This window comes from Ammodytes marinus (assembly GCF_949987685.1).
Source record: "Ammodytes marinus genome assembly, chromosome: 16".
Lineage (NCBI taxonomy): Eukaryota > Metazoa > Chordata > Actinopteri > Uranoscopiformes > Ammodytidae > Ammodytes > Ammodytes marinus.
The window spans coordinates 20,135,048-20,159,250 of record NC_137220.1 but is presented as its reverse complement, the minus strand read 5'-3'; the positions used below and the strand labels follow the sequence as shown (position 1 = coordinate 20,159,250).

General features: G+C 43.0%; 2 protein-coding genes across 2 annotated transcripts in view; both read left to right on the top strand.

The window, feature by feature from the left end:
• Positions 1–160: 160 nt before the first annotated feature.
• Positions 161–6,969, top strand: mcoln1b (mucolipin TRP cation channel 1b; the record flags this gene model as incomplete). The annotated part of the gene is made up of 13 exons (XM_080044591.1): positions 161–203; positions 1,427–1,671; positions 1,832–1,999; positions 2,297–2,453; positions 3,043–3,124; positions 3,260–3,356; positions 3,538–3,637; positions 3,768–3,874; positions 5,008–5,157; positions 5,265–5,366; positions 5,474–5,596; positions 6,407–6,613; positions 6,838–6,969. 13 exons carry the CDS (start codon positions 161–163, stop codon positions 6,967–6,969), a joined length of 1,713 nt encoding a protein of 570 aa, XP_079900717.1.
• A 6,454-nt stretch (positions 6,970–13,423) lies between these two features.
• Positions 13,424–24,203, top strand: part of prr36b (proline rich 36b) — a 28,730-nt gene continuing 17,950 nt past the window's right edge. Inside the window, exon 1 of the mRNA XM_080043401.1 lies at positions 13,424–13,669. The gene's annotated coding sequence lies outside the window, so the exon portion shown is untranslated. The remainder of the gene's footprint in view (positions 13,670–24,203) is intronic.

The following is a 24,203-nucleotide window of genomic DNA, read 5'->3' as shown; positions in this document are numbered from 1 at the left end:
TGGTGTCCTAGCAGCAGTGCATTTTGACATCAGTCACGTGGCAGAGTCACGTGTTAAAGCAGGTGGAAACTGCGTCCTGCTGATTACCTATGTAATCCAAACACTGCGACATTGAGCAGCATCCCTCGTGTGGTGAAAGCCGACGCGCTTTAACAACAACATGAAGCCACTCAGTTACTCCTGCATCCACGACAGCACCACAGGTTTGTCAACAGCCTCAAGCCATCCCCTGCTCCTCTCTATGGCTTCATGTCGCTTAGTGAATTTGTGCTGCTTTCAAATACATTTGGTGCTTTTATTTTCCATCAGGTGTCTCCCCCTTTCTACTACTGTCAAGTGGTGTCCACTATACCATATGGGATGCATGTCGGGGTTCATAAAGGAAATACTTTAGGGTCCGAGCACCGAGTGGTGCGAAGCCCTATTGTAATCGCCAGGATTTTTATTCCCTATTATTACGACGGTTATTCTTATGCTGGGTTTACACTAAAGGACTTTGAAAAGACTGAAGACTGACACCCTCTCACATCTAAAGACAATCAACTTACACCTGAAAACAATTAGTCATTAGTTCTCAGTCACAGACTGAGATTTTGAAAAAACAGGGGGTCTCATATTGCAGGACTACAACTAGATTCCTTTTGAAATTAATATCATTTCCAATCCTGCTACGGGGGATTAAAAGTGATTTCAGTGATGCACATAATAGCCAACCCCTAAATTAGTCGGTTAATGTGGGTTTAAATATCCACTGGATTCATTGAAAACATCTTCAGAGCAGAGTAAAGCCCCATTCCATTTATAGAATGAATGATGAACATGCACAGGTCAACCAAAGCTTAAAGGGGCATTGCACCTTTTTTCACACATTATAAAAAGATACTCACCAGCCTTGTGTTTAATTATATATCTTAAAAACATAATCCCGGTGCTGTCATCAGTGGGCTTGAAACCTGAAATGTGTAACAGTCTGTATTACAAATTGCAGGTGTGTACTTAGAAATCAACGTTTGTCCGAAGATAGTAGCCTACATTTACTATAATGTAAGATGAATAAAGCGGCATTTGAGTAGTTGGAACCAGCCATTGTTTGTCAGTTTTGGCTTGAAAAAATAACTTGTGTAAATGTTAATTGGTCATCGAAATAACTGCAAATACATGTTCTGCCAATTAACAAAGCAATGAATGAGGATGGCACCGAGTTGCATTTCAGAATTTATTTTGTGACTCGTACAAGGACCAAAAACTAGGATATCCCAGCCTATTCTGCTTCATTGTTGACCAATCTGTTTTTCTTAAGGGTCCCCTGACTTTTTGAAAGTGCTTTGCTAAATCTCTTCAGCACGACCTCTTTTAAGATTTCATTACTGCTGATTATGTTAGAGGTCATTCTCCCCCTCACCAAGGATGTCTTTGTATTTCATAGAGAAGGACAGGCTCCTCTCCTCTGCAGCTGGCTATGGGTCCCGGGACCTTGTTGGCAGTGGGAACCCTCGCCCCTCTGCTCTGCTGGGCTCTGAGCCCCAACACAAGCAGGAGGAAGAGGAGGAGGCCCTGAGGAGGCAGCTCAAGTACTTCTTCATGAGCCCTTGTGACAAGTATCACGCCAAGGGACGCAAGCCTTTCAAGCTGGGCCTGCAGCTGCTTAAAATCATCATTGTGACCGTGCAGGTGGGCGCAGCTTTGTGCTGATTTGAGCATGCAGATTATTACACTTCAGAACATCACATCCGAGGACATCCTGTTTATTTGACTCTATGCCAGTTGAGCCAGAAACAGTACATTCTATGATTACTGATGTGCTTTGTTCCCTTTGACTCTCGCCTCCCAGTTGATGCTGTTTGGACTAACCAACCAGACGGCGGTGACATTTAAAGAGGAAAACACGTCTGTATTCAAACAGCTTTTCCTGAAAGGTTACGAGGACGGCGCTCCTCAACCTCAAGCCGTCCACACACAGAAGGAGCTGTACGACCGCATCTACTTTGCCATAGAACAGGTAGCCATAATAATCAATTCAAGATTCAAGATATTAATAGTCATATGTGCAGTAAACAAGCATTTGCACTTGTTTGCTCTCTAACACACACACACACACACATAGATAAGAATAACAAAATGTAGTGGATAGTAGTAATAATGTAGTAGTAAAGAAAATAGTAAAAATAAATACATGTATTCAAGAGAAACTAGTGTTATTAAAACTATGTGAAGTTTTCAGGTGAAAATTACAATAACCATTTTTCTAATGAGCCTAATATAAGGTGTGGTTGTATGTCTCCATTTTCCCTTTCAGTACATGGCTTTACCCCAGATCTCACTGGGACGGTACGCGTACGTGTTGGGTGTAGGTGTGAACGACAGCGCGCTCTCCCTCTGCCAGCGCTCCTACAGGAGGGGCACCATCGACCCCGTCAATGACACCTTCGACATTGATCCCCGCGTCGTCACCGGTAGGGCCGCCTTTGTCCTTAAAAAAAGGGGGTGGTCTTCTTGGTCTTCATGCATTCCAAATGAACACCTACAGCCAGGAGTTATTGATTCAGAGCCAGTATTTTCTCTGGCCCTGAAGGTAATGACTGTGTCAGTGAGTCATCGTGTTGCTGCTCCACATATGTCAAGTGACGCCCTGCAACTGTGCCCTACTTTTAAATGGGCTTGAAAATAGCCTCAGACCACAGAACAAAAACAAAACGGATCACTAAAGCTTGTTTTTCATTCCAGATACTTTAGTTGTAGTACACTAGCTCTGCCCTTGGGAAATAAAGTGTTTGCACTCACCTGCTGATTTGGCAAGAGAGGACTTCTGACCATGCACCATAAATCTTGTGGTAAAATTAGACTAACTCACAGTAAAACTGGATGTTAAGCTACTGAAGGAGGAGGGTGGGATCGATTCTGCATGTAAGTGCTTAAAGGAAGCGTAGGAGTGTGGTTTTGTGTTTCACATGATGTGGAAAAAAGGTTTTGTCTGCTATTAAAACGTCCCCATGTGATGTATTTTTTTGGTTCCTCTAATACTATTTTCTGACTTGTTTCCAGAATGCATTGGACTGACTCCACAGATTTTCAGTTCTTCTCCGGGAAACAATGACTACAAGAATTTCACTCTCAAGTTTGACAAGTTAGATGATATGATTTATATATATTTACAGTATATCCTTATACAGATTTTACAATACAAACAATTGTTTTCTCTATAAGGCTCTACTATTCGTGGTCACTTCGCTGTGTCTCTCCATTGTGTGCTTGTCTCCAGGCTGATCAACGTAACGATTGATTTCCAGCTGAAGGCTATCAACCTCCAGACCATTATAAACAATGAACTCCCTGACTGCTACACCTTTACTATCACGGTGAGCTATCTCTTCCACTGTTTCTGATCAAATTCGAATCACAACTTTAGGTTACTCTTTTTCCAAGTTGTGCTTTTAAAACTGAGCCAAATGGGATAAGAGTTGAGATAGACCATTTAAGTTGCGTAATAATTTCCATACCCCGAGGCTGTATATTTACCATGCTTCTCGTTGCTTTCAGATTGTCATGGATAACAGGGCACACAGCGGCAAAGTTAAGATCCGTCTAAAGAACCAGGCCTCCATAAAGGAGTGCAAAGACCCCAATGTGTCCGGACAAGGTGAGTGACCATTGCTGGATGAGCTTCAATGCTTGACACATGATCATCTCACTCTTTTTAAAATGTTTTAATGTCATGACGTTTTTCTCAATTGCGTATGTTGCCTCCCACCTCCCTCCTCATGTGTCAGCGGAGAGCTATGCACGGGAGTCATTTGATGTGCTGGTGGCCTTCGTCTGTCTGCTGTCCTTGCTACTGTGCGGGCGCTCCATCCTCAGAGGCATCCTCCTGCAGCACGTAAGTAAGGAAGGCAATTGAAGCTGGAGTCAGTGATTCCAGAGAATGCTTGTTGTCAAAATCAGTGAGTATCTCTTCACGATCCACTATCTTTCCGTACAGTGTGCGTGCTGAAAAAAAAATCAAGCTTTGATACACAGCTTAGGCTCTGTAAATGCCAATGGGCATGTTGCTAGGTATGATGGGCCCCTTTGTTTACATACCAGTTTACAGAGCCTAGGCTGTGTATTAACAGCAGATTTTTTGCAAAATGTGCATCTTGAGCTGAGTGTACCATTCTTTTTTTTTCTTTAAATGTTATCAGACAGCAACCAGTGTATTTTGGCTGTTTCAATACGCAGACATTACAAGGTGGTCATTTTTACTTTTCCTGCTGGTATAAATCAATTTCCTTCTCATAAAAGATTTCCAAAGGAGATAGTTTTGAACGTTTCTGAATAGGGTGACGAGGCTGCATTCATTTAGTCATGAAGGTACGAGTCACCCAGTGCAACAGTGTGACTCATTGTCAGGCTTTGGCTGCAGTTAATACTTGGTAGTCAGATCAGTTTATTGTTGGTTTTAAGAATTCATTTAGTTTTTTAGAGGTGCAGTGTGTTGGCGTTTTTCAGGACAGACTTGGTAGAAATATATTATAATAATAAGTATGATTTAATTAGTGTTTCATCGCTCTAAAATATTTTTTATTAGCTTAGAATGATTTATATCTACATAGGAGCGTGGTGTGCTTCCGTGTTGCACTGCCACAGAACAGACAAACTAAGCGGCCTTACACGTTTCTGTGACTGCTAGAAATGCTGTTGGAAGACTAGTAGAGAAAATGACTATAGAATAAATAACTTAATACATCTTAACTATATCCTCGTCCTCCAATGCCATCGTAGCTTCTGTAAATGCTCCAAACGGGAGGAGGAGAGACGGAGCATTGCAATCTACAATCTCCACCAAAATACAGCTTTATTACACCCTGTTCCTTTTTTAAACACGTGAAAGGGTGATTTAACAGAAACTAGTCTAATAAGCTCTGCTTTAAGACATGCTGTGGCACGGAGTGTAGAGAGTGAAACTCAAATTAGGTTAATTTCCCCCTCAGACTTCCCATAGTATTCATCACCTTCCACTTCCCTTTCCAGGAGTATGTGCAGTTCTTCAAACACAAACTGGGCCGCAGCGTGAGCTGGGGGGACAGAATGGAGTTTATTAACGGCTGGTACCTTCTGCTCATCGTCAGCGACATCTTCACCATCGTCGGCAGCTTCATCAAGATCGGCATAGAGTCCAAGGTAATGGTTGTCACGAAGTAAATGGTCATCTCCAGCTGAAGTGTTTATTCAGCTCTGTAGTGCAATTGTTTTGCGGGGGAATTAACAACGTCACTGTTGTGATGCAGAATTTGTCATCATATGACATATGCGGGATCCTGCTTGGAACCTCCACCCTGCTGGTGTGGGTGGGAATCATCCGCTACTTCAGCTTCTTCCAGAAGTACAATGTAGGTGAAAGACAGACAGACACACACACACACACACACACAGAGTAAGGAGGGTTCTGTTTTGTCTTCGAAGGATAAATGCATTTCCGTCTCTCCTTATCTCCCAGATCTTGATTGTGACTCTGCAAGCTGCTTTTCCAAACGTCATCCGTTTCTGCTGTTGTTCAGCTGTCATTTATATGGGATATATGTTCTGTGGATGGATTGTGCTGGGGCCCTATCACACCAAGGTACTGCGCACACACTCTGTAGTTCCTCCAGCCATGAATGAGCAGGCATGAGTCATTCCCACCAGAAACTACATGTCAGAACAACCTAATTATTATTATAAAATGCCCTGCAGCATGTCATATTTGTAGCTATTTATAATTAATGAGGGCAGAAAAATGACATGAATTAAAAATCAATCATGACAACATTCTTTGGATATTTAGTTTTAAATGTTGGTCGAGTGTGTTCGGGTAGAAAGGATGATCAAACAATCTTACAATTAGCAGCTGGCAAAGCTTCACATATGCAAGAAATAGACAATCATAGATTTTATTTTTGAAAAGGTGCACCTTTTTGTACAACAAATTCACACTGCTAATATTATTTATAACTAATAATTATTTGTTAAACTTTTTAATTTTAACAAGGAAACATGCTCAAATTTGCAGCCTTCATAAAGATTAAAGGGCGAATTAGTACTGCACGTCCATAAATTTGGGTAGTTTACGAGAGACAGATTATATATATATATAATAAAAAAGCCGCATAGGTTGAGGAATCCTGACTTTTAGTGCCTTGTATGGTTGAAAATATATGTAAAAAAATAGAGAAACACATTGAGCCATGGAAACATTGGGATGACCTCAGCTAACATTTATATGGTAGCTAGTCAGTTAGCAGAGCTTAGCTGGTATGTAATTGTGCTTCTTTGAAAGTGGTAACAATTTTGACATCTAACTCATGGCAATAATGCGAATGAACATATCTTAACACGCCGTAGTGTGTATTGTGCTATTATTCCTTTTACACTAACTTTTCTCTGTGTACAGTTTCGCTCCCTGTCCATGGTGTCGGAGTGCCTGTTCTCACTGATCAACGGGGATGACATGTTTGAAACATTCTCTGAAATGGAGCAAAGCAGCACACTGGTGTGGATATTCAGCCAGATTTACCTTTACACCTTTACCTCCCTCTTCATATACATGGTGCTGTCCCTCTTCATCGCACTCATCACCGGAGCCCACGACTCCATTATGGTATGCTTCTGCTTAGTCGCGCTGTTGTTTCTGTGCATTTTACATGCTAAACTAAGATGGTGAACACGGTATGAACATCGGATAAGCATTGTCATTGTGAGCAGCTTAGCATGCTAGATTTGCATTTACCTGGAAGTTCCACTCACAAAATGTCCAATTAAACTCGATACAGAAACCTGAGTGTAAATGTGTGAAGGTTCATCCTCATGTTGTCTCCCTTACAGGCCCAGACACAGGAGCAGGTACGAGTCAACGATCTGCATGCTTTCATTGCAGAGTGTGCGGACACGCCCAAGTCCGGCAAGTTCCGAGGGCCTGAGCGATCGTCATGCTCCTTCCTCTGCTGCTGCGACTGAGGAGGTGGATTCACAGAGTCCATGTAAGAGTGTATGTGTGTGGAAGGGAAAGGGAGTTTTTTTTCTCTCTCTCTTTAAAGCACTGTATTTCCACCTCAGTGATTGGCGTCTGCAGTGGCACTCCTTTTCCCAGATTCCCATCAGGGGCGATGGAATGCCTTTGGGGTAGACGATCTGACCTTGGACCACGCTGTCCTCTCTGTGTTTTGAATGCTGCTTTATCTTTTGTACTGTATGTATGAATAATTTATCGCCACTTTATGAAATGTCAGTTTGTTAGGCTTTGATGACTTGACGCAAAATGGCAGTAAACATATTCATTGCTGAAGACTGGACACCGTGTCCACTGAGTAAAATGGATGCACATTTTCACTTCAGTGATCCACTATGTACAGATTTTTAACAATATTTTATTGTGGCCATGGCTACCCAGGTGACAAGACTTCTGTGACTCTTGATTATGTAAATATATGTATGTCCTCTGATTTGTCATAGCAGAGGTACAATAGACAAAAGTGAAAGCCAGGCAACTTTTAAATGAATGGTCATTAACTGCTCTATGTACTGTATCCATTAGCTTCTGTTACATTTTCAGTCAAGGCCATTCCTCCTCTCCCCATCTTATTCTTCGCTCCGAGTCCTTATCCTCCTTTTGTTCATGTCTGCCTCTGAGGAACATGACGGCCTTCCTCAGAAGGATGTGCCCTGCAGCCAACCAGTCAGTCATCAATATGTATGAACTCTTTTTCTGCTGTAAAGAGCCTGGTGACCGTGTGGGCTAATGCATGCAGGACAGAGCCTTTTACTATGTGCGTTAAAATGCTCTCTGCAAACCTTTAAATTCAATTTTCCTATAGAGTCGCAGGAATCAAACGATGTCAAGAAAGGTTTGTGTATATAGAGCTGTACATTGTGCTTGAGTATGCTGCCTTACAAAGGGAGAGAGCAGTTTTTTGCAGAAACTGTGGAGTTGAGAAAAAAAGGTTTGAAGGCTTTTAGCCAAACTGTATAAGACATATATACATACTTAATCCTTAATTTTATCAATGTCACTGTCCTTTTTAGATGAAACCGAAAATCACATTTCAACACTGAACTTCTGTATTATGAAATGAGCTCATTTGCTAGTCAAGTCAATTCTATGTATAATCCTATATCACAACACAATACAAATAGGGGTGATGACACTTGCTGGAAGGTTTTTTTTTACTCCCTATTTTAATTTAAGTGTAACGGTGTTATTGGTCATCACATTTGTTTCCTAAAGCTTATGCTGTTTTAATTATGTTTTTTTTAACTAGATAATTGACAAGTTATCTGCATTTGTACTGAATATTTTCTGTGAAGATGATGCATTCTGAATTAAAGTACATGTGAGCAAAATAAACAAAAAAAAAATAAAATAAAATTGTTTTGTATTTTTTATTCTTTGTATGTTGTCTGTCCCACAGAAGACACATGATGTGTCCAGTTTTCAAAGTCAGGAGGTCAAATTCTTGAAGTTCCATGATCTAGTCTACAATATTCCCAATACAATGTCACGTTGATACAAGCATGTTCAATTAAATTAAAAGTGTACAAATGCTTTTCTTAATAGCCCTGGCCTGTTGCCACCCAGACTTGACCTGACTGTTGTGGGCAATGGGAAGTTAAAGAGGTCACCAAAGCTACACTATTTATCCCACAGAAAGGACGAGTGTCTGTAAAAAAAAAAAAAAAAAAAAATCGAACAAATCCAACAGATATTTCACTCAAGACCTCAAATGTCATGCAAACGGTGATGCTACAGGAGAAGTCAATGGGTCAGTCAACTGCAACCAAATAATATCAATGTACAAATGTGTGCCAATCCAGTTAATATTGGTATTACCCTGAATAAGGGGGGGGGGGGGAATTACCTGCTGGTCACTGGTGGCATCAGATAAGTCCTTGTGCTGGGATGTGCTGCTATATAAAATGATAAACACAATACAACGCTTGGATTGCATGAGGCTGAGGAAACTACACTGTTATGGTAGTCTGGCACCACTAGAGGGAGAGAGCATGCTCTGTGTGCAATCGCCACCAAACAACCAATCAGAGGATTTCACTAGCAATAAAGAAATGACAGCGAGCTAAACCCCAGCTAAGGAGGATATTCAAAGGGAACATTAGGTAAGGGAGGGGCCTTCTTGCCTTCATTAAAGGTACTTTAAAAAAACAAAAATGCTGATTGTATGTGTAAAGTACTTAGCCGTTAAGTCTACCATTATCATGAACTACATTTCAGCACGAGACAAATGGACGCTGAGTCAGGGTCAGCCAGAGAAAATGCACTGAAGATGCAAAAGGGCCAAAATGAGGGAGAATATGGGACAGACAAAGGGATCCATGCCGATATGTGCACAGTCACTCCTCTTAGTGCTGGGGGAGTGGTATAGCCCGTCCAATATCCTTAGTACACCCATGCATTATTTACTCGAGGACGCTGCCAGGGCTGAGACAAGGCACTTAGAATCAGACAGGAGAGAAACTGGCCGACCTGCTCTGAACATTATCAGGTTTCAGATGATTAAAGCTGATTAAATAGTCCAATGAAGGAAATATACAGCAGTGCAGAGGCTTGCAACTGGTTTTCCATCCTAGTTCTGCATTCACATTACGACTCCGAAAATAAATATTAGAATTTTTTCCTTTAAACAGCGAGAATCAGGACATAGGTTACCAGGGTTCATTATATAATATGTGTATCTATACTGTGCCTGGCCCTCACGCTGCAGAAGAACATTCATGATATATGATGACTGTCCATTCATGAGATTCACCCAGGCTCTTTCATGTTGCCTGTAGTTCTTCTTCACGTGTTGCCTGTCATGTGAGTGTGTTGGCATTGTGCATGCCAATGATACACTGTGCTGGCAGTGCACGGAGAACAGCAGCCACTTCTGCTTGTGCTGGTGTTGACCTGTGTCTGCGTGGTATCCATTCACGCAGACACACACACACCCAAACAATGAGATAAAATACACGGGAACTGTGCGGCGGGGTACACGGCCCTGCCTCTTCCTGTCTCCGCTGCCACACAACCACCGCCTGTGTGAAAAAAAAACACCTTCCTCTCTTTGTTGCGCCTGGTTGACCATGCCAATACGTCCATCAGCATCAAGCCAGCAGGCATCCAAGCCCCCTAGAGTCCCCACCCTCTTCCGGGTCTACTTCCAGGTCTTTTATATTCTGGCACACACACCTGCACACATATGTAGATTTTGGGGGGTGCCGGGGATATCCCACTGTTAATATTTAGATTCATGGTTTCATTTAGATTTTATTTTTTGGAAAAATATTTCTTGTCATTTTTCATGCTTTATTGATAGTGTTAAGAGACAGAGGTGAAATGTGGCAGAGAGGGGAGTGACATGCAGAGAACGGCCGCGGGCGGGAATCGAACCTGGGTCTGCTGCTGGGCCCGGCCCTACCAACTGAGCTAAGGGCGCCCCAGGTTTAATTTAGATTTAAACTTAAAGTCTCATTCTCTATTGGATTTGTTGTTGAGATGTAACCTACATGATTCCTAAAAAAAACTTTAGCTTTATTAAGATTGAACAACGAGACAATGGGCATAAGCAATAATGAGCAGAAACTTAACAAGAAGAAGTGCAGCCCTACAAGCCGATGGGCCGATCCACTTCACAGGAACACAAACAAAACTTCCTCTGGAAATCTGACAGAGTTAGAGGAAGAGAGAGGCCGAGGGGAAAACATGTTTTTGTGCAATCAGGTGCATGTTTCCAGTCTTGTACTGTACGCTTCCACCCCAAGCTCAAACAAGCAACGCACAGGCCCAAATCTCCCCTCTCCAGGGCATGGAAAGAGAAGAGGAGCGCACCACAGGCTCAACATGAAAAGAAGAAGCCCCAACCAGAACAGAGCAAGTACACAAAAGCCGGGCGCATGTAGACATGAGGCAGGCGGCTGCCGGGAGCTGAGCAGCAGCGCAACAGACAGACACACTGACAGGCAGACAGACAGCCAAGGCGGCGTGCCCACCCAGCCGGCGTCTGATGAAAAGCCCTGTTCAGTTGAGGAGCACGGCACACAAAAACAAAAGCTTGCGAGCCAAGAAACAACGCCCTTCCATGTCTGACTGTGGCTGAGAGAAAACGCACAGCGTAAAAGCAAGGCAGGCTGTATCTGCTGCTCCTCCCTGGCTTTCTGTCTTGCTCTTGAGCTCGCCCTTTTCAATTAGTTTCCCTGCAATTTCCGCTGTTCACAGACTGAATTGGCAGGCAGGTGCACAATGTTAAGCTGCATCCACTCATGACAATATATGAGGTCTGTTGATGATAGGACATTTTACTTTTAAAGATATATAAATATCTATTGTATTTGCAAGTTGTAAAAGAAAATCTCTAAGTATTAGTAGTGTGATCACATCTTACTTTGCAATCATTTGTGTGAGATCTTCATTTTTTTAAATCCTGGAATCATATTCAAATAATATAAATTACTATTCTACAATCAACAGGTCTGAAATGTGTTCAGAAATGTTAAATTCTTGATGCAACAGTCAAAATGAAGGCAGACAATGCAGGCATGTGGTGCAGCAGTAATGCACCGTTAAAGTGTGTGTGTTTGTGTGTGTATCTGTGTGTGTGTGTGTCTGTGTGTGTGTGTGTGTATGTGTGTGTGTGTGTGTGTGTGTGTGTGTGTGTGTGTGTGTGTGTGTGTGTGTGCAGTGGGGCATGGAGAAAGGAAGAAAAGGGTTTGAAGAGGAGAGAATAGGGGGTGCAGGGGCCTAAGAGGGAGGGCAACAGACAACCGGGAGAAACCCGGGGCAGGAGAGAGTAGGGTGACTTGCAAGAGGTGACATCATCCTTAATTTGAATAATCCCCAAGTCTGGGTGGTGATTGGCCGCGCTTAGAGAAAGCAGAGTTCCCCTGCCATTCCCCATTCAGCCCTTTCAATTTCAGCATGGCGCGCTGTCCCGGTGAATGCTGTCTTCAGGGACTCGTAGTAACCTCCTATTTCTGAGGTTGGATGTTGCAAAAAATATTTTAATCATTCTGAAATAAAACTAATTTACTTTGATAGCAGAAACATCACTAAATCAAGTGGTATTATGTTGTGTGTACATCTGGAATGAGCCATATAAGAACGCAGTGACACCAGGATTAAATTAGCCAAATACAAATCACTTTGGAATGTCCTTCGTGTTCTCTACAAATACTCAGCCAAACAACCACTCCATCCTCTATTTATTTGCTTTCCACTTAACCAGCAGGTAGTACAGAGATAAAGGAAATATGGCACAACTAAATAAAATTAGGACTAACAAAAGGACTGAAAAAATAGTTTTTTCCCAGTGCTGCTGTAGCCTATTTCATTTTGTTTATTTTTACTGTCTTGTCACACCCATCCCGACTCCATGGCGGAAATTCACACTTGTCAAACAGGTGTTTCATTATTTACTAACCACTGCATGCCATTTGGATATGCCAGTGAGTGACTATGTGGGCATGGCTGGTAGCTATTAAATTGCTATGATCTCAGGGCCCTCTAACAACCTGTTCTAAATAATCCATGGTTCTACCATGGAGTGCATTGCTGTAGTAGCCTACACAGGGCATCATCATTTTACTTTGCCAAAAGCTTCGCCAGCTCTGTTGCTCATGTGCAGATTAATTTTAAACTGGATAGGTTTACTGTGCTTTAGTATCTGAAAAAAATTGCAATTAAAGGGGCGTGCCAAGAAATAGTCTTCTCCCTCATAAAAAGCTAATTATGGCAAAATTGTCAACCTGTTAGTTAGCCAGTAGGCTAATGAGCGTTATAGGTGCTGGTGGGTGGGTTTTCTTAACATTGAACAGTCAGGCTAGCTGTCATCATTATGGTAGCCTACTAAGCTAACTAAATGCGGTCTGCAGCTTCTATGACAATATTATCATCTCCTAGCCAATAAAACGAATAGGCCTAGATATATTGCCCTAAATGTTGAGCTATTCGTTACCAAGCTTTCTGATCAAATATAAGATAGAATTCAGCCTGTTTTTTCCTGCAGATGGAATTATTGCTTTTTTTTATTATTATTTTTTTTTACCTCTACGATACGGCAATGTCGCTGTTTTACTTCTACAACAGCTTAAAATGACGAGCATCTCTCCGGTCTATAGTCTCGAATCTGTAACCTAAAGGCAGCGGCAGCCCTGTCCTCTCCTCCGCCTGTCCATCCATCCACTCACCCGGTCTACTATTGTGTGTGTGTGTGTGTGTGTGTGTGTGTGTGTGTGTGTGTGTGTGTGTGTGTGTGTGTGTGTGTGTGTGTGTGTGTGTGTGTGTGTGTGTGTGTGTGTGTGTGTGTGTGTGTGTGTGTGTGTATCTGTGTGCACCACGGACCTATTATAAAGGGTGTGCGCGGACTGGAGCGTCCTCCTCCTCCTCCTCCTCCTTCTTTCTTCCTCTCAGTGAACACGCATCACTCGACAAAACGCTTGAGACTCAGAAGTTTCTTGTCCGTCGGCTCGGCTTCACTCTCTCCCGCGATAATTCCTCCGTTTCTTCTTCGTCTTTTATCTCCAACCTCACTTTGTTTGTGAGAGAAAGGTTCTTTTTTTCTTTCTGACTCGAGGATTCAGCCGGTGTGTGCTGCTGCTGCTGTTGCTAACACAGGGCGTAGCTGGAGAGGATTTCTTTTTTCCTGCTAGCTCGCCGCTGCACTGACTGGTAAGGAGCGAAATTGTTTTAGCTTTAGCAAGCATATTCCGTCAGTTTGTAAGTAGCCTACCGCCAGGCTAATTAACGTTCCTGCGAAAATAATATTTTAAAAATGAACGCTATGTCGTCCGTTACACACGTTTTTAGAGCCTCAGTTGTAGGCTACTCATTGTGCTATTAGTTGTGCTTCCTCGTTTTTATGCTAAACAGTGCATCGGAATTGATGTGGCTCTTTGTGTGAATGAACATTTCTGTTAAATACACCGTTGAAAATGTCCGAAAGGTTGCGTTTTAGTGTCACCTTGTCTTTTAGCCGGTGAGACGTTGTGTTTCAGATTGAGCCCTGTTGAATGGGACTGATGGGGCGGTGGCAGCGGGCTGCATGGTGGTAGAAGTAGGCAAGGCTACCCAAGAGACCTGCTGTTAAAACAACTTAAAAACAGATTAATGTTTACATTTGTGGTTTTTTTTTTGTTCATTTACATACATCTTTCCTATATTGTGTGAACAACTTCCCCCCATCCTTATCTTCCTTCCTTCTTCATCATCCTCCATCATGGATGGCCATTGTTCTGTGATGGGCCAAGTGTTGGGGAGTGCTGAGAAATGTTTAACTCTCCTCCATGCCAGAGGGGGCAAAGGGAAAAAGAGGCAAATGATCTAATACTAAAATAGCAGATGCCCACTCCGTTTTCACATCGACTAAATATCTGAGGGGCGTTTGTGGCCAGTTAAAGCGATGTTGATTTTCTCAGACCTTGGAGGGAGTGTGTAAAAGCTGAAGTATCTCTTTTGATAGTGGCTGTACAGGCTTACAGACTCGAGCTGGCATGTAATCAGATGTGATTAATGTCACCCCACCAAAAAGAAAAGTGATCATCAGCTATTGTGCTGTGAGAGTTACGGGCTGGAGCAGGGCCCCATAGCTGCTCCCTCACTGACTCTTTCTGGTGAGTGTGAGTGCAACAAGACAGATTACACTCCCTTTTGTTCAACAATGGGCGAGGAGAAAACGCTGCCAGCACCAAAAAGCCTGGCCAAAAGCATTTAATAAAGTGCAAAACATGCGAGTATTAAAAAATCTTTATCCTAATTCCTAAGCCATGTTCCTCCCCCTGAAGTGGCTGCAGACATCGGCATGAATTGTCTCAATCTTTGTGGCCAGCACAGTGGGCACGGCTGGGTCAATAACGTGTGACCATACAGTGTGAGGTATTGATGTCATCCTGAATAAATGGCATCCCGTGGCGACTCATATGAGCACTTTAAAAGCTAGGGGCCACGCAGAGGCTTGGAGACACTCCAGGAAAGTCAGAGGTGGGCTAAGCCATCAGCTAGTCCATGGCTGAAACCCCCCCACCCCTCTCCCCTCCTCCTCTTCAGTGCGGGGATGAGAGAATGGCTGACTCACAGTGTTGGTGGATGAGGCGGGGAAATGGAGGACAGACGGGCAGCCTAATGCAATCATCTGAAATTACATTTAGTTGCCATTTAAAACCGCTGTTACTTTATGTAGTTATTTAATCTGGTTTTAAAAAGATTATTGGTCGGCGGATGTGGGTTACTGCCAGAGGCATTTTGTGATGAGGTGGGGAGGATTTATCAGAAACTATACTTACTTACTATACATATTTTCTTTTATGTTTATTATTAGGGTGTATCGCTTTTCAGATCTGGTGGATACGCAATAATCAAGGGGGAGTTTTACTGCTAGTCTTTTCTATCGTTTAGATACGGTTCCACATCCTAAAATGTGACTATTTGCTGCTTTTCTGTGTTGTCCAAGATGGGAAAATAAAACATCTTTGGATTTTGGACCACTTGTGTTGAGAGCTTTTTGACTATGCCTCCTTGGATTCTGGGCAGCATTTCTCAGATATTTTCTAAACAAAACAATTGCCTAAATCATTGAGAGACCGGTTGGCAGATTAATAGATTATGAAAATAATAATAATAATTTGCTAATGATGATGACAACACTTAGCTGTTACTTTAACAGCAATACAATAAGGAAATCCACTACAGTAATATGCCTCTTCCATGCAATCTTTCTGTGCAAGACCTGCTTTGACAATTGTCACAGAAGAGAATATACAGAATATCTTTCATGAGATTGATTTTAGGGCAATTTAAATTCAAATAACCTATTTTGCCCCCAGCTGTCCTCTCGACCCATGCCACCGTCCTGAGAGGCTAGCTGATTGTCCCTTTAATAGACTTGTGTGTCAGCTTGCCCTCGGCCTAAGGACTGCTGCTGGGTGGGTGTGTGACTCACAATGAAATCCCCCTCCAGCTCTGAACCTCTCATTGAGGACAAGGGCAAGCCTGTGCCTCTGGTCGCCGGGCTTCTTATTCAGAACCAGCCTGTGACCCTTGCGACCCCTTTGCACCTCTTGGCGTCATTTTAAACAAGCAGTATCATCTCTAGCCCTTAAATCCATGGCAACAGCAGCACAATAGTTTGTTGTTCAGAGATTATCAAAAGAGCACAGAAACTGTATGTTTGTCTCTGTTTTCGGGTTGATTAGGACTTGAGGAAACTGACAGAGGGACCTGCACAAAGGATGTAGCAGAGATAAACTCTGCTGTCGCCAGTGCAGTCCCCAGTCAGGATGATAGCAGCCTCGGATGTCACAGTTGTCGGGGCACGCAGTTGGCAACTGGCGGTGCGTTTTTTTTCTCTTCTCCACGAAGCTGTATTTGCCAGCAGCTGCGGTAATTTGCTGTGTTTGGACGCTCTGAATTCCTTTGGTGGGAGGATGGATAATGGACATGGTTGGCAGCCCTGTTGCTAGGCTTCCAGACCAAATTTATTTTCATGGCACACATTGTGATAGTAGGTCCTGGTTGTTTGGTGTGATGCAGCCTTGGAGATGTGATGAATGAGGCCAAAAAACAGCGGTTGCTCCGTCAGTCACTGATATGTTTGTCAACAGGTCCCTGTTGACGTTGCTGGACGTTCGCTTCTCTGGCCCAGCAGCTGATGTGTGGTCAAGATTATGTAAGAGGCGAGCCAGCCTGCCCTCACCATAGCCATGTGTGGAATGACAGGCATTTTTGCCAGACACCGGCGCTGACAGAATGATTGACCCCACTTTACCATAAGCAGCTGTATGGGCACATTCATTTCCCTGTCATATCAATTTCCCCTGTTGACATTGATATTTGGCCGTGCGTGCCCTTTCTCAGTGTATTTACTTGCTGTCAAAATGATGCACCGTCAACTGTCTGTTAAGTCTTAAATGTATGGTTGCAGTGGATTAGGTAAAAGGAGGAGTTTGTGGCCGTTGGAAGGCACTGGCAGATGTTGTGGTGTTTCCGTGTGCGTTTTTTTTTTTTTGGTTCTTAGAAAGCTGAAGTGAATCGGTGCTTATCTGGTCAACCACCCTGACCTGCCTGTCGTCCCGCGAGTGGTTGGATTCCATCTGGAACGTGCCTCACTCCACTTCAAACAGGAGGACATAATCCTCTTATGGACACAGTAGATCCACTTGTACTTTGCGTGTGTACGTATGTCTCCCCATGCGAAATCTGGAGAGAACACTGAAGCCTCTGGGGTGTGTTCCTCCTTCCTGCCGTCCTGTCCAGATGCCTTGGTCCTGTCCTCCTCCTCTGTCGCTCTCTCTCTGCTCTCTCTATCTGCTCTATGTGGCGTCATTGATCCAGGCCACCAGCTGCTCCTGGACTGGCCTGATCTCATTTACTCCCACACTGGAGCTTGTTTGTGGGCAGACGGCCCATTACGGAGATGACCCAGCAGCTCTTCAAGTTACAAATTAGCCTTAGTTTTTCTGTTACCACTCTGTCGGGTACCTCTGTCCCTTTATTTTAACCCCTCCTCTCTTTGTCATGTCCTCCTTTTTCAAAGACGCAGGTGAATATACAGTAGTATGATTTTAGATATCCCCGTGAAACGTTTCCAGTTTTCTTAAATCAAAACAATAATTTTTTGTATTATTGTTTAAGAAATGTTTGAATATTCCAAATTGGCAATGTCTAACTATTTATGCATAAAACATCTCTTTTAAAAAAACTAAAATCTGGATGTTGGATAAAATCTCTGAAAATTTAAATTTTACAACATATTTATGTCAAGTTTTTACTGAGCAGATTTTGGATCCTTTTTTCCTTTTTAATAAATCAAAAATACTATGTACAGATTGTTTAAAAAAATACATTTTTGGCTTGTTTTTAAGGAGGAAAATGTATCATAAATCAGACCATTAACAACCTACTGTATGAACAAACCTTTCTGAAATAACCTTCAGAATAGTGCCAAGAATGATTATGTACAGACTATATTTTGTAGTATTGAAAAATAAGAATGTTGTGAGATAATGGCTTGAAAAGATGGCTGTAGAGGAGAATATGCAGGCGCTTACATTCAAGTCAAATAAACACCCAAATGTACATTTTTGACTTTTTAAAGTAGTATGAAAGACGACATGTTATGGAAAGAAATAGCATAACAAAAAAAAATTGACCAGTGCTTGAAGGAAAAAAAAAAATGCCTGCAGTGTCTCGCCTTAAAACCTTGTCACTCACTGCTATATCCCAGGAGGCAGGGCTAACGGCATCACAGGAGACTGCCTACTACTGATGCACTTCCTCTGTCAGTCTCTTCCTCTGTCCTTCCCATCTGTGGAGCTGCTAGCCTGTCTTCCCTCCTGTGCGATCGATGTCCCCACAGTGGAGCTGTGTGCACTGCCTAGCTGCTGCTCCCTCCCTGCAGGCGGTGGAGCCCATCCAGTGTACAGTAGCGCCCTCACTGTTGTGGCCTTGTTTGCAGTGGGGCTCTGTGTCTCTGCCCCTATTGTTTTGGGGGGTGATGGACCCCGTAGCCCTGCCTCCCCACAGTATTGTCTAGTTTCTGGGACAGACTGACGCCTCTCTTGCTGCTGCCGCGCAAAGGTCCCTTGTCCTTTCTTGTCTTCCTAGGGCTTTTTGTCTGTCCCTCTCTCCATGCCACTGTAGCTGTGTCTGTCTGTGTACTGTGTAGGGACGACTGTAAAAGATTACCATCTCTCTTTGTCCACGGTTAACAAGCTCTGTCATGTGTTAATCTGCCTGTCCCCAGGGGGCCGAGTTTCTCCCAGCGTGGACGCATCATAGGAAGGATGGGCTGTGAGTGCGTGTTGTGTGCATCAGCTCGTTTGGTATTTGTAGGAAGGAGGGGGGCGGTGTGAACACACACACACACACACACAATGTACGGCCCCTAAACTCTGAGCGTCGGTATTCTCTGCCATTTGCAGGCGTCGGTCATACTCGACTTATTGGTGATTTGTTTTTATTGTTATTCTATTTTACTCAAGAATGTATAACACAAATAAGGATAGCTTGTAGACTTGTAAAACCTACTCGCTATTTGGCTTTCACCTGAGGATATTTCTCATAGTGTGGAGCTCCAGAGAGTTCTAAGGATTAGTGCCAGCCTCTCTGATCACATGTTGCTGTGATCCAGGTGTCTGTCTGTCACTCAATCTGCTGCTCTTTTCTCAAACACGCCATCAGCTCCGAGTAAACAAGGAGGCAGGAAAAGACCTGTTCCGTCCTCCTCAGCAGGGCCTTTGTTCTGGCCCAGTGTGTCTTTATCGAGCAGCCCAGTGACCCACTGGAAATCAATCGTTCGGAATGACGGTAGTGTACTGCATTAAGGAGTTCACTTGACAATCAGCAGGTCGTGGCAAGACTGCTGAGTTTGTTTGTTGTGGCCCCACTGTCTGCAGAAGGTATTTACAACTAGTGGCATCATTTTCTTTCTTTATCTTCAAGTCTTCATTCCTAAATTAATCCGTTTTTTCATGTAATTTAATTTGAGAAAATCTAAATTATCACTATTTTTGAGATATGCCCAGCCCACTTAACTTTTTATATAACCTATTTCTTTCCTATAAATGTTTATTCTTTCAGGTTGATTTGAGAAGATCTAAATAGATAACAATTGACGAGTCTCTTTTTAATGCTGTCAGCGAGTGGTGCAGAGAGTGCTTTTGGTGGTTTTGCCTCTATGGCTATACAGGTTGCCCTACCTTTTTACGGGTGGAGATTGATGGTGCTTTATGGAGCTTGAAGGGAAGACTCACAGACCCTACTCAGGGCTGTGAAATTATCCCAACTCCTCTGCTTGTTTTACAGGGGGCAAAAGCAACAGTTTGCTTCTTTACAGTAAGTATTCTCCTAAAAATAAGGCTAAAATAGAACATGCATACCATAACCCTTAATAGTCGAGATGCATATACAACCTATATCATTTATAAATCCCCTTTTTTCAATAAACTTAATTTGATTTTATGTAGGGTTAGTTCATTGACAAAACATGTGAATATCTTTATTTTTAGTTTTACCACAATTAAAAGAACCGGTTTCCTCCATTTCTTATTTTCTAGATTTTTTTAAAATGTAAATGTAACAAAATCTGTACCCTTAAAAATACAGAAGAAAGTAGATGGAGCAGCAATAATGTACCTTGATGTTATAGAACAATCTAAACAGAAGGTGCAACAGTCAGAGTGTGGGGGAAAAAAAGGACATGGCGTTATTGACCAATATGCCATTTATTTGACATTTTCTCTTTGCGCAACATTTGAATGAATTGCCTGCTCACTCAAGCCTCCCACAGTCTGCGGGGGAATGCCATGGAGAGCAGCCGGCTTTGTTTGGAGTTTATTTGTGTGCAGGACGGAGGCGTTTTCCTGACCTCGGGTCTGGGTGTTGGGAGGGGGAATGTGTGAGCTGTGATTAGCATCATGTTGATGGAGGCAGCGGTGGCGCTGGTGACCCCCAGCTGGATTTAACTGCGTGTCATGAGCCTTCAGCACCCTGCATCTCACTGACACACACAGCACCCATCATCTCATTTCTATTCCTCATCAGGGATGTGTGTGGTTTGATCAGCCTCTTGCTCTCATTATTGGCTCTTAGAGGCTTCAGTGTCCTCCAGAGATCAACAGTCAGACGTATTGATGTGTGTTGAAGCTGAAGAAGAGGCGGTGGTGTGCAGAGAAGCCATCCCACTTAGTGTCATGATGGAGAGAGTCAGGGGTTGCAGTGATGCTGGGTAGAAGTGGCGTTGGCTCACAAAGTGGTTTGCTGTGATGATCATGGCTTGCTGTTACATAACTCCCTTGTTACAATGACATGGTGCTAATGAAAAGGCTTACTTTATTGACGGGATGGCTTTATTTGAAATATGTTTTTCTGCCTGATCAGGCGGTTTAGGCCAATGAGTGATGTTGCAGCTGAGAGTAAATAAGGAATTAAGGGATGGAACGTTATCTCTAAGAGGAGAAGATGGATCTGGCGCTCCACTGGCGATCTTCCCCATCACCATTTATGAATGATATCGTGATCTTAAACCCACCTAACCCTGGTGAGTGCAGTTATAAGCAATGCATCTCACATTAGAGAATCAAATAGAATTTGAAATCGATCATTTGTTTTCATCTATAGGGTTTATGAAGTTTTGACAAGAAAATGATTTACTGTGGATGACGTAATATCCAATTTCAGTCATTTATACTTTGGAGGCCCTGGGTTTAAGTAGCTCTAAATGGGGCGGAGAGTTGACAGAGCCTACTGTTGTGATAGACTAAGAGTAGGTTGAATGGACAATCTCAGGCCCCATGCCAGCATGTGGCGTCTTGAATCTGACATTCTCCCCCTTGCAAAGAAGATGGAGTGACACACACACTAACATACTCACATTCCACCGTATTTGATAATTTGTGGCTCAGAAGACTTTGATGCACTTGGTCAAGTAAAACTGCGTCAAATCTGCTGCTACTTGCAGCAGCCCATGTGCAGCGATGCCGTAAGCAAGAACGCAGTAAATTATTGAAGCGGTTCTACTTAAATCTTGCAGTTGTGCTCCTCGAAGAGACAAGTTTCAAACCATTGTGAAATTTTACACGAACAAGAAAGGAGTAACTGAAAGGTTAGACTGTCAAATATATGGATGTCCAATGATAATGACAATTTATTTTATTCTTGATAGTTTTCGAAATAAGTGAGTTTTCCTATTTTGACGTTTGTGACTTGACATCACGAAATGTGCTTTGTAATCCCAAGCCTGGCTGTGTCAGAGGCAAGAGGATGGTTTATGAGCAGTGTCAAAGAGCAAACGCAGCATCCTAGTGTCTTCTGTTTGCAGCTTGTGGAGATGAAAAAGCATCTCAATTACAGGGTTCCGAGGTCAACCAAAACTCGTTAAAAACACCTTCAAAGACCAGAGCCAACCCACTGACATCCTCTAACTTGACTTCCGACATCTTTGCTGTTACCGTCTATCCTCTGACGGTAGCATTAGTTTACGTCTTGGGTCAATCTATCAGCATTTGAAAAGGCTTACGTCGGAGACAAAAGCTCACTTTCTTTTTGCATCTTTTCTACCGTCTGCGCCTCCCCACCCCCACCACCGCTGCAGCCTTCCCCCACAATCCCTCTCTTTGACTTCTATTTAGAGTAGGCCCCGGGGATAGAAGAAGGCTCACAGAAACGCGCGTGTGCATGTGTGTGCAGAGTTGTGTACTGTGAATGCAGAGCGGACTTTCTACCACAGAGATTCATACACAGACGTGGATGGTTGGTTGCCTTAAGTAAGGGAATGAGCAGGGGCACTTGGATAGATTTAGGCCTTTTGTTTAGGGAAGGCGAAGGGTCTCCTGTTTCTAACCGACAATGTTTGTGATTAGTCATGAGCATACACCACTGCCCGTGAGCGCCTCATTACCCACACAGTAGCTTAGCTTCTTCATTTTAATCTACATATTCACAGCTACCCTTTTGCACAGTTTGTTTTTAGAATTCAGAAATGGTCCTGTGCTGTGGGGCAGTTCTTCAGATAAAATGTCCTGCTGTAATTTAAACAGGCATGTTTGGTGCATGTGCACCCCCCTGCACACACACACAGTGGTAGATTGTACTTGATACAAAAATGGGGTCAAAGTACCAGTTTTCTCTTTAAATATGCTAATGACCTGATTATTCATGAACGGCATGTTTTATGTCTAGACGGTCTAGATAAGCTTAGAACCATCCGCAGAGTTGGATGCCTTCCAGTAATTGAGTAAAGGCACAAACACTACTGTGTGTCTCGGATACATGCACAAGTGCTAGCACACACATTTTGTTTAACGTCCCAGCGTGGGTGGTAGAAAAGGAATGATGCCTAGGAGGATGATCTCACCTTGCAGAGCTGGCTCGCCCATCATTAGCTCACTGCTTGAGCCCAATTAAGTGTAATAATAATGACAAAAAATCATCTTGATGGCATTTTAGCAAAACTTTGCCAAATGTCTTAAACAAAATATCCCCTTTACAAATTTAAGAATTAAGTTAAGAGAATGGACCAGCCATAGATAATGCTCATACCATGCATGTTTCTAATTAATTATCATACAAGAATGAAAACCGGCTTGTGTGTGTGAAGACTGCAAGGAACACAAGTCCTTCACTGGTCCTTCCTGATCCCTGGCTTTGACTGACCACTGGCCCTGGTGTTTGTGGGGCTTTTCTTTGTTCTCACTGAGTGTTTAGCTCACCATTGAGGCTTGCGGGGAATTTGGAGTGGGATGCTGCTTGGAAGCTGCAGCCACATGACTTGGACACATTGTGAAGGGCAACAAACACATTTTTGCAAAGTCAATTACATTTAGAGTTTTACTGTTAAAAACAATCTGACTAGAGGTTGCCAGCATGAGACTCCCACTCCACATATGTCAGTACCACTACAGTTCTCCAGCTATTGTTTTCAGATGAACACTTGAGGATAACAACTGCAGCCAAGTAGACTAGTTTTTTTTTCTCCGGATCCGTTGTATGCTTTTGTGTGAGACTTAAGGCCACAGGAGGTCATGAGGACAGCTGACTGACTGCCTGGTCTGATGTAGCCTGAGCAGAAATACTCTTCAGATGAGGCCATTTTATGTTGCACACTGTGAGCTGCTCCTAAATGTTTTGAAATTGACCCTGATGTAGTTGACATAGCCATCTGCCCGGAATCTGCTGGAAATGTGCTCGAGCTCACAAGCCGTTATGTATCGGGTCATTGCATACATTCTGTCCCTCATGGGTTGAAAATGCCGGCTTGTGTATCACAGCCTTGGCGGGACCCAAGACGGTGTCGGAGAGGATTTCCCGCAGGCAAGCCGGGTTTTCCCTTGGCTTTTGGAGGAGAGCCTAAGAACTGAGACGGATATACGTAGGGTGAAAACATAGCATAGCCACATGGCTAAATACCACAGCCAGAGCTTTTATTCTGCCTCGTATATTAAAGGTTTTATTCATATCAAATTGGAATACTACTGCAGAAAGGCGTGGTCCTATTACTTAAAGGCCATCATAACTATATCCTTGGAGAGGAGAGGACTTAATAGTGCAAGGATCCCAATGTAGCATTATGTAATGTAACGTATGGTAATATAATCCCATTGTAACCCCCTTGAGAAACATAAATCCACCATCAGCAGCAGCTGTAGCTGAGGTTTCAATGAACCAGCAACACGTTTAATCCCCAGTTGCTTTGCTGCTTAGTCCATAATGG